The sequence below is a fragment of the Ornithorhynchus anatinus genome, chromosome 4 (genome assembly GCF_004115215.2).
Source record: "Ornithorhynchus anatinus isolate Pmale09 chromosome 4, mOrnAna1.pri.v4, whole genome shotgun sequence".
Taxonomy (NCBI): domain Eukaryota; kingdom Metazoa; phylum Chordata; class Mammalia; order Monotremata; family Ornithorhynchidae; genus Ornithorhynchus; species Ornithorhynchus anatinus.
Window position 1 is genome coordinate 407,409 of NC_041731.1, and position 22,948 is coordinate 430,356.

At 43.0% G+C, this 22,948-nt stretch overlaps 1 protein-coding gene across 12 annotated transcripts in view; it reads left to right on the forward strand.

The window, feature by feature from the left end:
- The window catches only part of PTK2 (protein tyrosine kinase 2), a 143,234-nt gene that overhangs the window by 28,467 nt on the left and 91,819 nt on the right, over positions 1–22,948 (forward strand). For 5 of the 12 annotated variants that reach the window (XM_029064144.1, XM_029064145.1, XM_029064148.2 and 2 more), the window contains exon 1: positions 14,212–14,326. The exons of 1 other annotated variant lie outside the window; for it this stretch is intronic. In XM_029064144.1, coding sequence (XP_028919977.1) covers positions 14,227–14,326 — 100 coding nt within the window. In that variant the 5' untranslated portion in view covers positions 14,212–14,226. Of the gene's footprint in view, positions 1–14,211; positions 14,327–22,948 lie in introns of those variants that run through there. 6 more of the 12 variants (XM_029064150.2, XM_029064151.2, XM_029064149.2 and 3 more) reach the window with 3 other exon arrangements.

Here is a 22,948-nt window from a genome sequence, read left to right on the forward strand (position 1 = left end):
CCTAAATTATGGGGTTGTATGTGGCCCCACATTTAGCCAGGGCTAGCCAGCTGTAGCCCCTTGTCTTCCTGGGACCACCTGCTGGAGCGGGGGAGGGGTGTCGGTCCTCTGCAGCTGCCAGGCAGGTCAGCCAGGTCGCTTTTTCTTTTCTCCAAGACCCTGGACTAGAAGTGAGGGGTTCCTGGCTATCCAGTGTAATGACCCTATGCATCCCTGTTAACTTTGGGAAATTTTGAACCGAGACCATATGCACATTTCAACTTTCTTGATTGACTTGCTTTTAAGTTTTATTGCAACAGGCTCATTGTGAACATAACTCTTGTTCATGCTTTAAAATGCAAGCTCCTGAATCAGTAACTGGACCTAAAAAGATGAGTTGAAAGAGAAAAACTTGAGGCCTCTGTGCCTGGAGAGAAACAAAACAAAAACAAAGCCCGTAGACACAAACAGTTGAGGCCAGTTTATTTTAACAACTCATTGCTCCCTTTAGCCTGTCTTGGGTATTTTTTGAACTTGAGAAGGAGTAAGTTATCCAGGAGAAGGAATTGAGAATGCTTTGGTGTTCACAGCGACTTGGTGATAGCCACTGACTCCTCTGGTGGATTCTGTAGTTGTGGGGCGTTTGAGAAGTGGAGTGTGTAGTTTAAACTTCATAAAAGATGAGGGTGGTTATTCCAAGAAAGCAAAGTTCTTCCTATCCCTTTCCTGCAGGATGAACAGGGCAGAAGAAAGGGAAAACAAAGTTATGGCCATTCTAGCCTGCCCCCTTCATAATCTAGGAGAAAAATGTGGAGCAATTGAAAGATGAGAAACAATGTGGCCTAGTGGAAGGAGCACAGGCCCGAGAGTCGGGACCTGGGTTCTAATCTTGTGTCTGCCACATGTCTGCTGTGAGGCCTTGGCCAGGCTCTCAACTTCTCTGTGCCACAGTTATCTCATCTTTAAAATAGGGATTGACTATGTGCCCCACATGGGACATAAACTGTGTCCAAAAAGATTAATGGAAAGAGTACAGGCTTGGGAGTCAGAGGTCGTGAGTTCTAATCCCCTCTCTGCCACTTTTCAGCTGTGTGACTTTGGGCAAGTCACTTAATTTCTCTAAGCCTGTTACCTCATCTGTAAAATTGGGATGAAGCCTGTGAGCCCCACGTGGGACAGCCTGATTACCTTGTATCTACCCCAGTGCTTAGAACAGTGCTTGGCACATAATAATAATAATAATAATAATAATAATAATGTTGGTATTTGTTAAGCGCTTGCTAGGTGCCAAGCACTGTTATAAGCGCTGGGGGAGATACAGGGTCATCAGGTTGTCCCACGTGGGGCTCACACACTTTTGATCCCCATTTTACAGATGAGGGAACTGAGGTACAGAGAAGTTAAGTGACTTGCCCACAGTCACACAGCTGACAAGTGGCAGAGCCGGAATGGACTCCAAAGCCCGGGCTCTTTCCACTGAGCCATGCTGCTTCTCCATAGTAAGAGTAAGTAAGCACTTACTCTTACTTACTCTAAGTAAGCACATAGTAAGCACTTAACAAAATCCACCATTATTGTTATTATTATTATCTACCCCAGCGCTTAGTACAGTGCCTGGCCCACTGTGAGCCCTTAAGCAATCCATTTAAAAAAATAAAATAAAGCGAGTGTTTTAATGACCAGAGCAGAATACATAGCAAAACACTCGGGATTGAAAAAAACAGATCACGGCGAATGGTCTTCTTTTCAGGTTTGTTGAGGCTGCAGTTACTGGATTTAGCAAAACCCATTTCCCCATCTGGCAGGCCTGAATGGTCTCGTCAGCTGGAGCTAATGGGCTTAGTGATGGATGCCTTTTGTTTGCAATGCCTGCCAGTCTTTTAGTGATAGGAGACAAAAGCAGTTCTGGATTTGCAGTGGCTCATGGTAGGCGTCCAAAGGGAGGCCGTGGCTCTGTTTGCATCTTTAGTAAGTCTTTGAAAAATTGTCAAAAGCATTGACGTTTTTCAGCTACTAGGCTGAGAGGACCAGACTGATTCTAGGATTAAAGTTTATAGAAGAAACTGTCTAGAGAAGCTACATGGAAAAATTATACTGTGGTAAGAGTATTTTGATCCTTCAAAATTGGATGGTTCAGTGATTTTCATATTTTAGGAATGGGGAATATACTTAACTCATTGGTTTGGTGCATGCTAATGATGTAAGCACACATTGTATCTTCTGAATCAGTTATTGTTGAATTCACTTTTCTGCTGATGTACTAACTAGCTAGTTCCAGTTATGGCTCTCATGAAAGCTTTCAGTTCAGTCGTCAACTAAGATCCCTGACATCTCTAGATTTGCAAACCTGTTTATGAATCAAAAAGGAGGGTGGCACAAATACAGTCATTCAAATATGGTAGTGAAAAAGAGTTGTTTTCAAATTAGCCTTGAAGCTAATCATTTGGCAGTCGATGTAGTACACAGTCTGTGAAATTTCATTAGAGTTTTTCGGTCACAATTTGCATTTTGGAAAAAGAAAATGTGTGTTAAGTAAAATCATATGTAATTTTGTATAAAGCCTTTCCATGGAAAGCGAGTGTGCTTTTTACAGCTGGGCATTTGGGATGAGAATCTCTGCATTGTGGGGTTTGCCTGCTGTACTGAAGGTGGGTCCCGGACCGTGCTGCGCACTAGGTGTATCTCTGAGCAGTGCAGAATCTTTGTGGGGTCATGCAGTCAAGTAAAACTCTAAAACATGTGCAGGTTTTACAGACTGCCCTGGTATTTGCGAAGTCAGTAACAGCTCTCATCCCAAACCACATTTTTTCTATTAGTCGCACACTAATTGGATGAGTGGCATATTGCTTTACATGACTGACTTTTGCAAATCTTCAGGATCTTTTGCTGAAAGCAGGACACTGAATTATAATACTTATTTTTATAATCCTCAGCTGGGATCTCTGCAGAAACACTGTTAACATCCTGCTAAGTAATCATTTGTGCATCATGTTAAGGACAATATGTGGGGCCTCGTGCGATTCCACACATCCTGTGGCTGCTCAATAAATATATTGGTTATTCACGGCATATGGTTAGAGGGGGTTTTGCAGTGATCTCACCTGGAACTTAGAGAATGCTCGCATCATCTCTAGTGTTCTCTTGCTAACCTGCAAAAATTTGGCAGAACATCACTTTGTACTTGGGGTGTTAGTTAAAAGTAAACAGATTTTAGGAGGATTCTAATTGTCAGGGAAGTTATTTGGGTTTATCTGGAGTGTAAAATTTCTTTTCTGAATGTGCAGCTGCTGTTAGAATAGTCTAAGATCAAGAACCTGAGTTTATTTTTCACCCCTTACTTGCATCATTATTTCATTTGAAAGCTTTATATACATAATTCCGTAATACGTTAGCATCCTAAATTGATGGCCTTTCTCGGCTTTTCTAGGGACTTCTGAAACTTTGTCAGTGAAATGGCTCTGGATTATTGCTGAAATACATGCCATTTTTTCAGTCTCATCATATTACTGATTTCTGTTTGTACATTCACTTTCCCTGCTGCTTCTTTAAAAGCAAATAAAGAAAAACCAAAACAACAAATGATTGGAAAAATATATGATGACAAAAAGAAAATAAAGCTAAGTTTTTCTGCCTGCCCAGGAATTTCCCGACCTGCCATCGTGCTACCCACATGTCCAAAAATAGGTTCCAGGTAATTGGGTTGGTTAGTGTTTGTTTCAATAATCAAGTGGCAGAGTAAGGTTGACCTCTTGGAGCCTCATGCTTTAGTTCTCTGTCCCAGGCCATAATGACCCAATGGAGCACACTAGCAGTGCCAGGGAAAGGGGGTGGAATGTAAGTTCTCCAGTCTTTACAACAGCAGCAGGAGAGAGAGTAGTGCAGACATTTGACATGGGTGGACCTGCTCAACCACTCTAGTGGCTTGGTTTTACTCCCAGTGATCAGCAGCAGGAAGCAGTGTGGCCTTGTGGATAGACTAAAGGACTGGAAGTCTGAAGGACCTGGGTTTTAATTCTGGCTCTGCCACTTGTCTGCTGGGTGGCCTTGGACAAGTCACTTAACTTCCCTGTGCCTCATACCTCATCTGTAGAATGGAGACTAAGACTGCGATCCCCATTTGGGACATGGACTGTGTTCGGCCTGCTTACTTTATATCTACCCCTGTGCTTAGAACAGTGTCTGGAACAAACACCATAAAAAAAAGAACTACCAAAAAAACCCCACTCTTTCTCCCTGCAACACTATCAGTCAGCTAATCAGTGGTGTTTATTGAACATTTACTCTATGTAGAGCACTGTCCCAGGGGCTTGACGAAATACACTCCAACAGAAATACACTCTAAGCTCCAAAAGGAGCTTTCACTTTATGGGGCAGTAAGGTCTAGTGGAAACAGCCCAGGTCTGGAAGTCACAGCTATACTACCAGCTCAGCCATTGGATAGGTTACTTAACTGCTCTGTGCCTCAGTTTGCTTGTCTGGAAAATGACTATATCTGCTGCTGTACAGAATTGAAGACTGAATTTTAGCACACTTGTCCCAGTCACCTGGTCATGTATTTGCACCAAGATCTAATGATGTTTAACCTTCTGGAAAGTACATAGAGAGTTAAAAAGTAACATTAAGCCTTAAGGTACGTCAAATTATGCCAGGATACTCTAAACAGTAAAAGGAATCTAAAGCTTAACAAAATGTAGTTTTGCAAGAGGTAAAATATATTTTGTGGAATGTATGGAACTTTCCCTCCTAAGGAAGCTGAAGCTAGAGGTGACGTGAGCCTTTTTCTTCTTGAAGCCCATATGGCTTCTTCCTGCCTTCTCTGTTCACTTTGTACTTTGATTTAACTAGTAGACTCCTGGATTAGCGAGAATAACTTGGGCAAATTTTTCCCTGTTCATCTGCTTTTTAGTCAGTCGTATTTATTGAGCATTTACTGTGTGCAGAACACTGTACCAAGCTCATGGGAGAGTACAGTATAACCATAAGGAGACACATTTCCTGCCCACAATGAGCTTACAGTCTAACCTCTGTATGGTATATGCTAGCGTTGAGATGACCAATTTTCATTAAATTTTCTCATCCCGACACGTATTTTGGGGGTATGTCAGCACTGCATCAGTTATGCATTAAGAATTTGAATTTGCTCTTAAATCATCTGGCCCCCAGCTCTTCTGTGGTAGTGGTCTCCTGACAGAAAGGTTATAATTAGAACCGGTGAGGAAGTGAGAGAAATAGAGTAGTATTAATAATATTCACTGAGCACTCACTTGGTGCAACACAATATAATAGGGGCTTGGAAAATCCAAAATAATCAAGTGACATCCATCCGTCAATCATTGATATTTATTGAGCTCTTTGTGTGTACAGAGCACTGTACTAAGTGCTTGATTGCACAATACGGCAGAGTTGGTAGACACGTTCCCTGCCCACAATGAGCACATAGTGTAGTGGATATTCTGTACCCACAAAGAGTTTATACTCTAGCAGGGGAAACAGACATAAAAGTATTTTATGAGAGTAGTCAAAATGAATAAGTGAATATACAAGTCAATAAGTTTTTAGATAAAAGTGCTGAAGGTGGGTATAGGTAAATTAACAATGGCTAGAGTTGGGCCAATGGGTTTCTAAGGCTTACGGTGCTGGGAAATTAATCTGGAAAGACTTGTTGGTGGCGATGGGATTTTTAGGAGGTTTTTGAAGGTGGGGAGAGCAGTGTTCTATCAGATTTGGGAATCGAGGGAGTTCCTAGCCCAATTAGTGTGAGCAAGAGACTGGAGGTGGTAGAGTTGAGAGCAAGGTTCACCTAGGAGGCTGGCTTCATTGGAAGAACCAAGAGAGCAAGTGGTGGAGTACGTTGGAGCTTATCGAAGAGGAAGATGGAAGGGCGGGGGTGGGGAGAGACGAGAAGAGTAGAAAAATAGAAAAAAGGGAGAGAGGAACAGAGGAGAAAAGGGGCAGTTAGGAGAAGAGGAAGAGGAGGACGAAGGGCAACTAAGGAGCGATAGGACTAGGATATATGGATGGGGGAAAGAAAGAAATCAGACTACAGAGAAACAGAAGAATGTGGAAGGAAAATGGATAAAACAGAAGAGGGTAGAGGCCATAAAGAAATACTGGAATTCCAAGAATGCTTAATGGATTTTAAGAGTTGATTTTGGCAAGCAGTATGGCCTAGTGGAAAGAGCATGGGTTTGGGAGTTCGAGGACCTGAGTTCTAATCCCAGCTCCACCTCTTATCTGATTTGTGATCTTGGGCAAGTCAGTTAACTTCTCTGTGTCTCAGTTACCTCATCAGTAAAATGGGGATTAAGAAGATGAGCTCATGTGGGACGAGGATTGTGTCCAACCTGATTAGCTTGTATCTCCCCCAGCGCTCAGTATTGGGCCTGGCACATTGTTAGTACTTAACAAATACCATTTTTAAAGAAGTTGTTTACAAGGCTGTTTTTTCCTGTAAAACCAGCCAACCACACAGTTGTGGTTTTAAGAGAGGTGGCCTGGCTTTGTCCAACCCCATGGGAATGAATGAGGATTTAAGGAAACCATTTTCAATCCAATTTCAAGGAAGCTTTTCAAAGCCATTTTTCCACTTGCTCTTGTAAGTGGGAGTTGTATAAACTTACTACAGTGCTCTTTCCTCTAGGCCACAGAGCTTTCCATTTCTTCACTGTGGCAAAAAGCCTTGGAAGGACAGCTTGGGGAACCACTGGAATGTCTACCTAGGCCAGAATCCTGGGGAGTTGTCCAATAATCCAGTCTGCTCAACCCAACACAAACAGGTTGAACTCTCCCTATGTGTAATCCTCCTTGGAGATTCCTCATTGATTGAGAAAGCCCTATGTGACTTTTGGAAGCTTCTGGTTCAGTTGTATCCAGTGGTCTCTGCTGACACCTGGGCTTGCTGAGCCATGTTTTTCTTGTCTGGGCATGTCTTTGTGTTGAAGCCTAGGGTAACTAGCTAGTTTGTAGTATGTGCATAAACGTTAGTAAAAGTTTTTGTGGGAATGATTATGAGCCCCCCCAGGGATAGGAACCATGTCTAATTCCCACCAATATATTCTTTCCCAGTGTTTAATACGGTGCTCTGCACAGATTAAGCACTTAGTCGATATTATCACTGTTATTGAATGCATTGGTTGATTAGGGAGTTTGTTAAATAATCAACTCAAGAAATTCAATCTACATTTCTCTAATCTGCATCACTACTTTGAAGATACTGTACAGTGGAATTATTTATTTATTTTTAATTCGGTCAGTAGTATTTATTGAGCACCTGCAGAATTCACAGCACTGTATTAAAGACTTGCAAAGTAGAATGGAATTTATAGCCATGACAATCCCTGCCAAAATTTAGGCCTACAAAAATTTCTGAATGCTCATCATTGGAAGCTTTTTTGAGAAATAAGATGCAATCTCTGCAATGACAGCCAACTCAAGACTCTTCAGTTTGAGAGTTGTTTAGGGCCTTTGTGTTCATTATACAGGCCTACCTCGCTGCCGTTTCACTTTCTGCCGGGAACTCCATCAGATTAGGAGCAAAACTCGAGTCATTCGGTTTGTTGGTATTTGTTAAGCGCTTACTATGTGCCGAGCACTGTTCTAAGCACTGGGGTAGACATAGGGGAATCAGGATGTCCCACGTGGGGCTCACAGTCTTAATTCCCATTTTACAGATGAGGTAACTGAGGCACAGAGAAGTTAAGTGACTTGCCCACAGTCACACAGCTAAGTGGCAGGTTTGGCCACTCATTAGAAGTTCTGGTAAAATGTGTTGAGAGTTGGATAGGAAGGACGTCAGCCTTACAAAGTTTTGTCCATTGCCTGTGCAGTCTTCGTTCCCCGCTTTCATAGATTATATTTAGTCCAGTTGCTTAATATGTGTAGAGCTTTGTACTGAGGTCTTGAAAGAGCACAATAGAAGGAAATGACATGGACCCTGCCCTCAAGTAAGCCCCAAACTAAAGGGATCCTGGAGAAAGGGATGAAATTTAATTGGCAAATGTTATTTTCATTCATCATCATCATCATCATCATCTTGTAATTATGGTATTTATTAAGTGCTTACTCTGAGCCAAAACACTGTGTTAAGTACTAAGGACACACACAAGAGAATCAAATCAGACATAATCCCTGTCCCACAAGGGGCTCGTAATCTAAAACCTAGGAAGAAGGGGGATTCTTATTCCCATTTTATAATTGAGAAAATGAGGCACGAAGACTCACCTCAGGTCACACGGAAGAGCTGGGTCTAACTCCCAGCCATGTGCTCTTTCCAGTTTCCAGAGATCACACTGAATTAGGTCATTGCCCTCCACAGATTTTCATAATAAGGAAATGTATTTAATAAGGAAATATAATGAAAGAAGCATAGTTGTAGCACAGAACCACTGTGGGGCAGCATTTGTGCAGAAGATAAGCTAACTGTAGTCACCTCATATTAGGGGACATGTTTGGGAGAAAGAAGGATGTTATATTTTGCTTTGAAATGAGGAAACTTAGAAGCCATGGGGACAGGTTTTACTAGTATTTATGGTAACTAACTTTTACAAGGACTAACATTCTGAATAAGTGAATCACTTAGGAAAGATGATGGAATGCTCCTATCTCCTTTAAAGCCGTTAGCCTAACGGCTAACACATCTCAGACTCACGTGAATACATTGGCCATGTCTGATTGGTTAGACACTCATGGAGAGGTTAAATGATAGTGGTTCCGGTCTTTAATTCAGAGAACTGCAGAAACCCACAGGCACCTCCTCTTTTTCTGCTTCCCCAACCCTGTGTTTCTCCCTTGCCCTCTACCACTCCGTCCTGCCACCCCCCCAATTTATCTCCCCTCCCTTCCCTTCTTCTTCTTCTTCCTTCTCCTCCCCCAGTCTTCCTCTTCTCCTTCCTCCTTGTCCTCCTTCTCGTCTGTCACCCAGATCTCTCCTATAATAATAATTGTGGTACTTGTGAAGAGCTTACTATGTGCCAACCACTATTCCAAGCACTGGGGTAGATACAAGATAATGAAGTTGGACACGGTTTCTGGCCCACATCGGACAAGCAGTCTGTGGGAGTTATTTCTTCAGAATGTCAGAGCTAAGGTCATGTTTTCACATTTTGCTTGGGTTTTCTATGCTTCAAAGGGCTGCTTTCTTGACGGTGGAAGGCATGTCCAGAAGTTCTTTGTAGTGGCCATCTGTTTGAGTTTCCCTCTTTGTTTGTGATGAGGGCAGTTCCTTCTGTACTCTTCAGCAGTGCTTCGGTTGTGTTTAGGATCACAAAGCTTCTTAGTAAAAATCCTTATTTTGGTGGCTGTCAATGTATCTCTGGTTCTCTTCAGCTGAACTTTGTGAACTCCACTGTTTATGTAAAGGAAAAGTGATTTAGTGAAGAGACCAGAGACCTGGGAGTCAGTAAGGCCAGGGTTCTAGTTCCAGCTCTGCCGCTAGCATTTAACTGCTATTTACTTATTTATATTAATCTGCCTCCCCTTCTAGCTCCTTGTAAGCAGGAAACATTATGTATTGTACTCTCCCAAGGTCTTAGTACAGTACTCTGCACACAGTAAGTGCTCAATAAATTGAACCTTCCTGTGCCTCAGTTTTCTCATCTGTAAATTGGGGATAATACCTTCCCTTTCCTACTCCTCAGTGATGGGGCAAGGACAAAAGTTAAATAAGTTAGTGTGAAAGTGATCCGGAAAGTAAAAACATGATATAAAATCAGAGTGTATTATTACTATTATCATCGCTGCAATACCATGGATTTTTTTTTCAGTGCTCATTTAAATCTTCCTCATAGTCATATGCAGCCCAGTACTAATTTCCCCCCTTTACATAGTTATTTCATTGCCCAAATCCTTTTTATGTTCTTCTGGATCCCATCCCACCCATACTCTGCTTTTCCTCTGTAGAGTACTCTACCCATAAACTTCTGATGTAATAACTGAATTTCCACTGCTTCCTCCTACTTTCCTGGCACAGCATGAGTGATGTTTAGCCTGGCGTGATAGGAGGGGAAATTAAATGGTTGCCCATCTAAACATGGAAGTGTATGTGAATTGTCCTTTAAACACTTGATATTCACCCCATCCTCAGCCCCATCAATCAGTTGTGTTTAATGAGTGCTTTCTGTGTCCAGAGCATTGTACTAGGTACTTGGAAGAGCACAATGTACATATTCATAGTGTATTTTAATGTCTGTCTCCCCCTCTAGACTGTAGAACATGTCTACCAACTCTGTTGTTTTGTCCTCTCAAAAACGCTTAGTATGGTGCTCTGCACACAGTAAGTGCTCAATAAGTACCATTGATTGAATCATCTTTGCTAGCCATCTGGATTAGTTTCAGATATTTTGGTGCTCTTTGTTTCTCTCAATACTGGAAAAGTGAATTCATTTTGGCAGTTTAGATCAAAGTCAATTATCCTATTATGGTTCTAGACGGAGAAGGGCCCAGCTATTTTTTTTGGGTCCAAGCACTGAATCTTTGGCAATTTGCAATCTTTGGCGATTATGTTTAGGGACTGAGAAGACCTTAAAAGCTTTCTTTTTCTGAACCTTTAATTCATACTTCTGCTGAGTTCCTTAACTTCTCACTTGGATTTTCCCCGTCTAAATTTTAGCCGGGTCAGAGGGTGAGTTGAGGATAGGTGACCATAAAACCTGGTCTTCTGCCCCCTCTCCCCACCTTTTTCTGCCCTTTTCCAGAATTGGGGTAGATAGGGAACATTGGCAAATGATTTGCAGAGACCTGAGTAAATTAGACTTCAGCCCGTCATAGTGTGATAAGATTGATAAAATAATTTCTCTTTGGCCCTGCTGCAATTGATTATAGTATTAAGTGCCTACTGTGTGATGAGCACTCTGCTTAGAACTGGGGAAAACACAAATAAAGTCAGATACAGTCCCGCCCCATGAGGGGCCCACAATCTAAGCTGGGGAGGACAAAGTCGAAGGAAAGGCAGCAATCTCTTCTTGGTGGTGGTGGAGGGAGAGGGGGAGATGGAGAGTGGGATGGTTTCCCTGATGTTTGCAGCCTCAGGCTGATGGACTGACGAATAGTCTGGTGGTTTCTGAGTCTAGCTGCCAGGAAGGTTCTGCTCTCTCTTCAATTGTGGTGGCCTTCTTCATCATCACCCTAGTAATAATCCTGCTTGCAGTGCCTAAATTCCTCTGGTTTGGATTACTCAAACAAGAAAGAGTGTCAGCCCAAAACTCACTGGCCTTGTTTCTTCTTGTGATTCATCTTCTTGTGGTGGGTGAGGATCCTGCAGGGTTTGAATCTCATTTGTGACGTCACTTACCAGTGACTGAGGAAGCCCAATCCAGATCATTTCATTAGTCTGGGTCCACCTGCCAATTTCTTTAGCTTTTTTTCCAGGATGGATCCTTTTGTTGGGTCCCATGCTGCTACTGTGCTGCTACCAAACTACTACCACGGGGATCCCAGCACTTATTCTATCCCGCCTTGAGTACTGCATCTGCCTCACTGACCTCCTAACTTCCCCACTAGAGTCCGTACTTCACTCTGCTGCACTGATTATTTTTCTAAAAAAAAGTTCAGTCCGTGTCTCCCCACTCTTCAAGAACCTCCAGTGGCTGCCCATCCGCCTCCTCATCAAGCAGAAACTCCTTACAGTTGGGTTTAAAGCACTCAATCAGCTCGCCCCATCCTACCTAATCTCACTGATCTCCTACTACAAGCCCAGTCTACACACCCTATCCCTATAGTGCCAATTTACTCACTGTGCCCTGATCTCGTCTATCGTGCTGCTGACTCCTTGCCCACACCCTCCCCCTAGCCTGAAACTCTCTTCCCCTCCATATATATGCCCAACCACCACTCTCCCCCACCTTCAAAGCATTATTAAGGTCACTTCTCCTCCAAGAGGCCATTTCCGATGAAGTCCTCTTTCCTAGCTCCTTTTCCATTCTTTGTCATTTATGCACACAGATCTGTGAATTTTGAGCATTTGATATTTACCCCTCCTTCGATCCCACAGCACTCATATACATATCTTTAAATTATATGCTATAAATTACTTACGTATTTTTATTAGTGTCTAAACCCCCCCCCCCCGACTGTGAGCTCATTATAGGCAGGGAACATCATAATAATAATGTTGGTATTTAAGCGCTTACTATGTGCAGAGCACTGTTCTAAGCGCTGGGGTAGACACAGGAGAATCAAGTTGTCCCACCTGGGCTTGCAGTCTTCCTCCCCATTTTACAGATGAGGGAACTGAGGCACAGAGAGGTGAAGTGACTTGCCCACAGTCACACAGCTGACAAGTGGCAGAGCCGAGATTCGAACCCATGATCTCTGCCTCCAAAGCCCAGGCTCTTTCCATTGAGCCACGGCTGCTTCTCTAACATCAGTCAGTTGTATTTATGGAACTGATCTGCTAATTCTGTTGCATTGTTACTCCCCCATGTGCTTAGCATTGTGCTCAGCACAGAGTAAGCCCTCAATAAATACCATTGATTGTGTCAGAGACACTTATTAGGATGGCCTGGGGTCAGGATTCAGGCAGGGACCAGTCAGTATTTTATTGGGTATTATGTTTGGCCATCTGCAACTGAAGCCTCGTTTCGAATCATTTAAAGGCAGACAACATCTAGGCCATTTTAGACAAACTGGGCCACTTCTGTTCTAGTTAGCATTTGTGTAGCTGTTTTGTTTTCAGAAACCTTTGCAACAATTAATGAGTCTATTCTCTCAACCTCCTTCTAAAGTGTAGTATCCCTTTTCATAGATAAATCACTTGGTGAATAAAGAAGACAACCCTATCTCCTTACCTGGGCATTTCAGTGATGCCGTCTACTGTGGCACCTAGGTACTCAGGCAGATGCATTACCAGGACAAAGATTAGTGACTTGGCCACAGCCACCCAGAGAATTTTGTTCTAGTTTGAGTGAAACTGCTTTCTGGATGACACCGGTGGTAAAGCCCATTGGCAAATTCTGCAAGTCTAGAGCATGATGTGGTTACACCCGTCAAAAAGCAACCACAACAGGGAAACCTGAGCCTGGATTTTTAATCTGTACCATCTGACGTAGAGTGTGGACAGACAGCTAGCTGCATTTTTGGGATGACTTCTGCTTTTCCCCAACTTGAATGGAAAGAAAAACCGGTCTTAACATTTACAAAAAGGAGCTAGCTGTGGTACTGATTTTCAAGATACTTTGCTGTCCTACTTACTTCTTGCGAGATTACCAGCCACCCGTCTCTGCTTTGTTGGCTAAGAAAAACAGACTCAAAGTCTGAGCCAGTATTCCTTCCCGAGGCAAATTGTAAAAGGACCGCTTGACAGGAGCTCTTGTCTTTAAAAAAATTTAGAAATAGCTTCTGAATTCTCAGTGCTCCCCTTGCTTCTGAGTTTCTCGTGTTGTTCCGTCCCCCTTTCCGTTTGCCGCCAGGGTAATTACGGTAGCTCCCTCGAAATCCGTTTCAGTAGGTAAAATGCCAGAGGAATGAATTGAAAAACAAAATGGTCCGAGGAGCCCTAGCAGACATGACCTGGGTCAGGCTTGATTTGCGGCTTAGTCGATTTTAGAATCTGCTGTCAGTTTTGTAAACAGGCGTCTGGGGGATGAATGGAACAGAAGGGTGAGATTAGCATATTAATAAGGTGCTTGCTAATCGCCTGCTCTGTGTGTGTGTGTGTGTATCTCTCTGTCCCTCACCCTGTCTCACTGATTCTCCCCTCCTTCTGTTTTTACCTTTTTCCTCCTCCTCCTCCTCCTCCTCCTCCTCCTCCTCCTCCTCCTCCTCCTCCTCCTCCTCTTCTTCCCCCCAACCCCCACCCCAGCTTGCGTCCTCCATTGTAGTTTCCTCCCCGCCCCCTTCTCTTCACCCCCTGAGTGAATGTAGGACTCCAAAGCCTCCCAGCTCACATTTCTAGCGGGCTGCGCCAGGTTGCACATTTCTAGTGGCTGGTCTGGAGCTGTCGGTCGTGGAGGCGGGAGAAGCTTCGGGGAGACGAGAGACAGGCAGACAGAGAGAGAGACACGGACGATTGGCGTGAAGCTGGCATAGCTCACCCAAAGGCAATGAGTGGGTCATTCTCCGCCGCAGCTCCCGGGGCTGCCCGTTTGGAGACCCGAGCACTTCCCCGGGAAGGATAGCCGGCACGGCCCCTCCCTACCCGCCACTGGCCTGCAGGCACCGAGCCCGGCCACCCTCCGGCCAAGCGGGAGCCCGAGACCGTCGGAGCGCCAAGGCGGGACACCGTGGGCTGGATCTCCACGCCTCCCAGTGCGCATGTTGTGGGACCGGGCAGGCCGGCGGGCCTCGAAACCGGCAGGTGCAACCTGGATGGAGAAAAGAGGCTGCAGCCCCTTCCCCATGTGTTGGGCCAAAGGTAGAAGCACGTTTGAAATCAGTCGTTATTTGGAAGCTCTGCCAACGGGTCCTCTTCCCCCCCCCCCCCCCCCCCCCACCACAAGAGCATCTGGAAATTATGTTCGTCTTTTCCAGAAGTCATCGAAAGGAAACCAAGGCCAAAAATGAGTATGGTAGGAAGCGGGGCACTTTAAAGTAAGATCGGTTGAGCTCTCCTTACCTCGGAGGCTGAAATGCCTTTCTGCAGAAATGCTTTTTGAATGGGCATTCATTATTTTAGCAGAGTCTGTTTCCTTTTATTGCATTTATTGTGCCCTTTCCACTCTGTGTCGTAGTAGCCTGCTGGAGTGTTTCTTTTCGGGGGAGAAAAGTTTTCGAGGCACAGGAGGGGTAACTTAAAGCAGGACATATTTACAGCATAAACTCTTGCCCATTTTAAGTCATCCATGGTTGAAGAATTCTTTATTTTCCAGAATAAAGGAAATGCATGCATGTGTGCTTTGTGAATCCGTGGATTAAAACCACACATTTATAATTGTGCCTCAGCTGTGTAGTATGAATGGACACCATCTCAAAAATACCATTTTGCATTAATTTTCTGAAGAGAATAGCCTCTTCACTCCTGCATTCAGACCATGGTGTAGCTGAACCTCTCTGGGGAAGAAACTTCTACAAGCGAAAGAAGGACCCAAAACGTTTAGAGCAGAGGAACTATTTTTAGCACAGAAGTGAATTTTTCTCTTTGGAAGTAGTGCTATAGGAAGGGTATAATTAAAAAGTGTTCATCATTAGTGTATAATTACTTAATTTAAAATATTGCATTTTTTGAATCAACTGAAACTTCCCCAAGTGGGTTTTTCTAGGAGAAGCCACACTGAGAGAGCTGTAGTATTTTACAAATTGACTGCATCCCAGTTCTTAGGCTAGGAAAAGATGAGGACCAGCTCTGTGATATTTATTAATAGTATTAGCTGTAAAATACAGAGTGGAAAAATTTGTGTGTGATTGTTTCAGTGGGTTAAATACTAACCATTACCTATTTTGGGTGTAAAAACAGGGGTCTGTTTCTTTTTTTTTAAAAAAAAGATACTACCCACTTGTTTTTGAAATTCAGTATGGCAACTGGACAGTATTGTATATGGACAAAACCCACTGTGTCTTTTGAATGCTTACCTATAGTGTGCATTTTAGGCAGTATTCAGAGTACTCAAAAAAAAAATTGTCATCTTTGAGGGAGCAGTTACAGTTTTCATTTAGTTTAATCCAGTGCAGGAGCCCCAAGTTGTTTAGTATGGTTTTGGTTGGCAGACTGGATCTAAAAAGAAGCCCAGGGTGTTTGTTGCATATCCAGGTAAGGTGCAGAGTGCTTGTTCATCGTGTCCTTGCCTTTAGCTTTTGGCTTCCACTTGGCACTGAGAGGAAAGGTGAGGCTGGCTGGAGTCAAGATCGGGAAATCAACTGGAGGGGAAGTCTTAAGAACATGATCAAATGCAGAGTTTGTTTGTTTTGTATGTATTTATTTATTTATTTGTTTGTCATTAGAGTCTGGGTTTTGGGCAGGGACAACACAATATTAAACAAAGGAGACTAACCCATCCTTTCAGGGCACTTGCCAACCTTCCAAGAAAAGATGCAAAAGATGCCATTCATTCAAAGAAGGCTGCTTTCTCAGACAACTCAGGACTATCACTGCCATTCTAGATGCGGCCATTTTTGCCTAACAGGCGACAGGCTCAGCCACTGCTGAGTCGGGATTGGCTGAAGGAGTGGCTCGCACAACACAAAGGTCTTTCTTCCCGCCGCCTTTTAATCGCGTGGCCTCCTCTGAGATCACAAAATAAGCAGTTCTCTTAGTAAAGTGAGACAGGCAAGAGGACACATACCCTTGTATCAAGGCATCAAAACAGAAGTCTGTTTGCTTTTTGGATTGATTTTTGCCCTTCTAAAAGGACAAAAAAGACACAGCCGGTCATTTCTCAGTGGAATTTTAGATAAAGAGAGAGTAGAGCCAGCCACAGCCTTACTCAGTTTTTCCTGTTGATTTTATTTCTCTTGTATCACTGATCACGGTTTCATCAAAGATGGCCTACTTCTATGAAATATGTTGCATTTTCATCCAAAAAATGGAAAAAGCCATTTAGCCAACAGAAACTCCTGTCTAAAATATCATTGACTATTTACTGTATTTCTTAAACTCGTTCTAAGGACATTTTCTGCAACGATTAGTCATTGATCTCACTGGAACTGCATCTTTTTAAAAGTCTGGTCACCATTTTATGAGCTCTGTCATAGTAAGTATTGAGAAAGAGGCGCCATACCAGTTGGTCTTTAATTATTGCATGGCTTAGAATTCAGGCAACAATATACAAGTATTTGAAGAAGTTAGTACAAATGAAATTCACCTAAGACTGAAAAGCTCATTGCTGTAACCCCAGAGGGGCTCACTATTGATTTACTCTACAAGGTTAAGTGGAATGTCTTTGGATGTGGGCCTCTAGGGTGCAGTTATTTGCTCACTGTTATTCCTGAATGACGGTATTTAGAACTTTGGATGATGTACAAAGCCTCTTGAGTTGGAAGAGTTTCCTAGAGGTGCAGCAGTTTAGTCTAAGACCTGCATGAAGGTCACTTGTTGCATTTCTCCTTAGAATAAACTGAACAGAACAGGGCCCACTGTGCATTCCTGCTTTATTCCATTGGCAGTGACTGGAGAGTGGGTCAGACAGGGCACTCTCAGCTCTGACCCTGCTGGTTGTGCTGTTGTGAAGTAGTTTAGAACCTTGATGAACTTCTCAGGACAGCCAGATTTGCTTAGCCTTTTCCAGAGCCCAGCTCTACTGAAGGTGTCTAATGCCTGAAGGACTAGGACCAAATCACAGTTTTTGTAGACTTTACCAAAGCATCAACCAAAGTCCCAGAGACAGAAATTCAAGAATTACTAATGTCTGTCTCCCCCTCTAGATTGTAAACTCCTTGTGGGCAGGGAATGTTTATTGTAGTATTGTACTCTCCCAAGAACTTAGTACAGTGCAAGAGCTAAGTAAATACAGATGAATGAATGAATGAATGACTACCTTTGAGGCTCAAGCCCAGCAGGACACACAAGTGATAATGAACTGCTTTTGGTATTAGGGGCTAAGTCTAAAGAAAAGCAGGCACACAACCAAAAATGTATATTGGCAACATCGAGATACACACTGTCACTGAATACTCTTACCTAGGCAGCACAATGACCCATGCTGCAGTGATAGACAAGGAAGTAGAAAACCAACTCAAGAAGGCCAGCACATCCTTTGGGAGACTATAAGTAATAGTGATATTTAAGAGCTTACTACTTGTCAGAGCATTAAGGTATATGCAGTACAATCAGGTCTGGTAGCCCCTGTCCTGCATGGGAGTCACAGTTTAAGAAGGGAAGTAGTTAATCCCCATTTCACAATCAGTCAATCATATTTTTTGAGTGGTTACTGTTTGCAGGGCCCTTGGGAGAGTACAGTATAACAGATTCCTTGCTCACAATAAGCGTATAGTCTAGAGGACGAGACAGACATTAATATAAATAAATTATGGATCTGTACAAAAGTGCTGTGGGGCTGAGGCATGAATGAAGGGAGCAAATCAAGGGGATGTGGAAGGGAGTGGGAAAAGAGGAACTGAGGTCTCAGGGAAGGCCTCTTGGAGGAGATGTGCCTTCAATAAGGCTATGAAGGTACAGCATAATTGTCTGTTGGTTATGAAAAGGGAGGATGTTCAAGGCCAGAGGGGGGATGTGGGCAAGAGGACAGTGGTGAGATAGATGAGATCAAGATACAGTGAGTAGGTTTGCAGAGGAGCCAAGTGTGCAGACCTGGCTTGTTATAGGAGAGCAGTGAGGAGAGGTAGGAGGGGGCAAGGTGATTGAGTACTTTAAACACCATGGGAAGGAGTTTTTGTTTGATGTGGAGGTGGATGGGCAACTACTAGAGGTTCTCAAGGAGTGAGGAGACATGGACTGAATGTTTTTGTAGTGAAGTGATCCGGGCAGCAGAGTGAAGTATGGGCTGGAGTGGGGAGGTTGACAGATGTGGAAACTGAGGGAGCGAGAAGTTAAGTGACTTGCCCAAGTCCCCACAGGAGACAAGTGGTGGAGTTGGGGTATGAGCCAGGAGTCCTGTGTTCTTAGCAGTAAGGTCATGCTGCTTACCTTGAGACTGTCAGTGTATGGTCGCACATCCTACAATCCAGTCCCCAGACCAAACTAAAGGTCTTCAGAGCTGTAGTGTTATTCCACCTCATGTAGAGCTGTGAGATCTGGACCCTATTCAGCTTCTTAAGAGGTTTTTTCCACCAGTGTCATATATGGGCCACTGGCAGTATCAAATGGCAAGGCAGGAACACAAGCAGTGAAGTTCTGGAGTGCGGTTAGTCTCCTAGAATTGAAGCTTTGCTCACCTTAAGACAGTTTTGCTGGTGGGACATGTGAAGAGAATGAGTGATAGCAGGCTGAATACCCCAATCATTGCTGCATGGAGAGCTGAAACTGGAATACCAAAAACATGAAGGAAAGACCAGTAGTTTTAAGGATCCAGTAAAACATAACCCTCTATAGTGTTATGCCCCAGCTGGAAACTGGGAGCCCGTTGTCCAGGATAGACCAGCATGGTGCACTGCCATCAAGAAGGGAGTGGCTCTCTTCAAGCCAAAGCAGAAGGATTTGAGAGACAAGAAAGATGAGAAAATGGAAAAATAGCATCTGGCATTATGTGGAATGAACATTAGCAACACAAGAAGAGATAGCCTTTTATAATAATAATAATGTTGATATTTGTTAAGTGCTTACTATGTGCAGAGCACTGTTCTAAGCGCTGGGAGAGATACAGGGTAATCAGGTCGTCCCACGTGAGGCTCACAATTAATCCCCATTTTACAGATGAGGTCACTGAGGCACAGAGAAGTGAAGTGACTTGCCCACAGTCACACAGCTGACAAGTGGCAGAGCCGGGAGTCGAACTCATGACCTATGGCTCCGAAGCCCAGGCTCTTTCCACTGAGCCACGCTGCTTCCCCACGCTGCTTTTGTGTACATGGTAGTTGCAGGGCAGGGCAGGTGGGAGAAATCCAGCCTTTTCCTTTCAACCTAACACATAGATGAATTTCGCCATCAGTGGTGTCTTCCTTCAAATACGAAGGACCATTATATAGATTTGAGAGGAGTTTTGAAAATATATGCTCTAAAAGTGCTAAATTAAGACTAGCTTTGGAGATCTGGGACAGTCATTGCTTTCAAATGTGCTACTTGTCCAAGGCAGTATCCTCCTATGAGATTAGCCACTTGAGGTGGTCCCTGTTGCCCCAGAGGATCGGCAGCCATGGGTTTTGGAGATTTCCCAGCCTAGAGGGGCACTTTGATTTTCTGGTTCACCTCTTTCAAAGAGTGCTTCCTCCCCTTTCCCACAGACACTGTTTTCCTGCTAATCCCTTTTTATTGTCCAAACATTACAACAATTTAGCCCCTTCACTTTCTCATTTGTCAATAATGGCAAAATTTTGTTTTAATCCAAATTAACCATTGCTGGATGTTTGTAGCAAGAAGTTTGGACCAATTCTGTGGAGTTTCTTCATAAATAGTTTGAGTTTCTTAATTTTAGGAACTTCCAAGGAAGACTGCTAATGGTTGTCCTTGGGGTTTACTTACCAAGATAAAAGATTGGGGCATCTGATAGAGGGAAGTAAGTCTTTAGTCCCCTGTGGCCATCCAGGAGAAGCACTGATAGCTAGCTACCCTTGTTATTGCTCAAGATCACAAGACCCGAGTGGAGTTGCTTCTGTAAAGGCTCAGCTAATGAGGAACTTTGACCCACTGCTCTCAAGCAGCAGAGCTCTTAAGATTAACGCTCTCCAGATAAGTATCCTTACTTGATTCAGTTTTCCCAAGGCTGCTAATCTGACTGGGGTTACATACTGGCTTTTTGAGTTGAATGTCTTAGAGCAGTATCAAAGAAGACTTAACTGTCTAGGATAGGGATATGTATCCTATAAATGCTATTATGATCAAGGTGGGGGGAGGGAGAGGGGCTTTCCTGAATTGCAGGGGTTTCTTCTGGCTCAGAATCAGCCTCTTCAGGGGAGTGAATTTTCTTGGAAAGTTTCATAATCTTGAAAGAACATTTTCCCTTACTTGGGATCTATTGGCTCTCAGTTTGGAGAAGTTGTAATAATAATATCAATTATTAATAACAGTAAAGCCACTAATGATTACAATGATAACTGTGGCATTTGTTGCCTAAATGTAAATGGTGGACCTACCCCAGCATTTTATTTTTTGAACTACTGCCCCAAAACTATTTTCAAGCCCCATTCAGCAGTTTTAAAACGCAGGTGAAGGGACAGATTTCAATCAGGTTGAGGCAGGTGGCAGAGGAAGCCAGGCATTGGGTCTGAGTCCATCAGGGGTTGGAATTCAGGAACCAGGTAAAGCTACTTTGGTTTGGGAATGGTTGGAGTGGGATGGGAGAGGGGATTGTCAGGGAGGGTGTTTAAATTAAAATGGAGTAATTTTAAAAGATGGAGCAGGTGAACAGATATCTGAGACCGAGCTTGGCTGAAGTCATCATGGGAACAGGCCTAGTGTAGAACAGGCATGCTGGGATAGCACTTGCCTTCTCAGGTCTCGTTTTGGTTACCTTTAAAAAAAAAAATCATAAAACTGTGGGCTGTGACACACCAGCAGAGTTCTCCTTTTGCAGACAGTGTTACAAACTCAAGGAAGGGGAGGACACAGTTTTACTTTGGGGGCCGCACTTTTAAAAAATTTTGTAAAGCATTTGAAACAGTGTCAAAGGGACTGGGCAGTGCCTCAGTGCACAATTTGTAGCTAGGTGCTCAACAAAAATTTTTGAACCTTTTAATGGTGAATACAGATCTCCAGTTGTGAGTGATGTGTTGGGTGAGAATAGCGAAGGGCCATTGTGTGGAAACGGAGTGCAGAAATGCCAGAACCTAGTGTACAATGTGCTAAGAGACGGCATTGTGTTTGGAATAAAGGCGGGAAAGGCAGTTCAGTTGCCTGTTGTGCAGTTGAGCTAGTCTTATTAATGGAAAATGCAAACATCTTTCAGTACATTTACATTGAAATGGGATCAGGTAAAGATATTTAGAGTGCAGGAAAATCAGCCTTGAGTAGGAAGGAAACCCAAACTTGAGCAGAGCTGCTAGAGCAGTTTTAATGGAGAAGGGTTATGATTCTGAGAATTTGATAGCTTTGGTTAATTCTTTGTCGTTAATCATCACTTCCTTGATTTTTAATTTGATTGATGAAAGTGTATTTTTCCCAACCATCAGAGAGTTAGCCTCAAAGAAGAAAAAGGATGAGGGGCCAGGGAGGAAGTAATGAGGCCAAGCAGGGGGAAGAGTCAGAGAGTGGAGGAAAACAGTCCATCGCCTAGCTTAGTAAATTCTGGAAATGGGTCAGCAAGGTCCCAGCCACAATTCATTTATTCATTCAGTCGTATTTATTGAACATTTACTATGTGTAGAGCACTATACTAAGCACTTAGAATGTACAATTCGGCAACAGAGACAATCTCTGCCCAACAACTGGCTCACAGTCTAAACAGGAGAGACAGACAACAAAACAAAACAGAACAAAACAAAGCAAGTAGTCTAGCGTATAACAATGGAAACCCATGCCATAAATAGAGACAGGTTTATGGACATCATTATGTATAACAGTGTCTACATCTGTTTGGATTATCACCCAACCAAATACTTGGAGACAAGGAATTCAAGGTTCATTGTCGTTTCATTGGTGTTTAGCTTTGTGCTATTAAGTTAATCCTCAAAAAACTTCTTAAATGTTTATTATTATTTATTAATTGCACCGGTTGAATTTCCTTTGTATCTAATCCAGCTCACCTGTAGGAAGAACACTGGTTGATTCCCTCTTAATAGTCTATCCAAATTTCCCAATGAAAACAAGCGCTCTTGGAGAATAAACTGAATGTAGAGGGCAGGATACTAGTAAGGTGACTGTGCTGATTTGAAATCATTGTTTAAGATATAGTTTCAACCCTTTTCACGTTTCTGTAGACCACTGAAATAATATGCCACACAGATATAGAGAAGGGTTTCTGAAACAATTGTGAGATACTTGAATTACGTGGATTAAGACCTGATAAGATGCCAAGTCACAGGGAGCTTGTTAGCCATTGTAGTTTGTGTAAGAGTTACTTCCAGCATCCAAAAAAAGTTCAGAAAGGAAATTTGAAGGAACTGCAGAAGTGCAGAAATGTGATATTTTATTATTAAGATGTTTATCCTAAAATGCCAAAATGACATCATAGTAAGTCAATCACAGTAATGTGGCTAGGTTCATAAATCTGAGCAAAGGCTGAGACCTTTCTCTAAGTATATTATTCTTAAATTGTTTCTAGAATAATCTAGCTAGGATCACGATGGCCATTTAGAATGGTTATAAAAGCCATGCCCATGCTCACCTCCCAAATAATCAGTCACAGTAAACTAATAACATCTTCATACAATAAGTAATAATTCCTTCATTATCTGACAGATCCCTTCATATCTGACAGACCATCATTCTCCCCACCTTTAAAACTTTATTAAAATCATATATCCTCCAAAAGCCGTTCCCCCCATTAAGCCC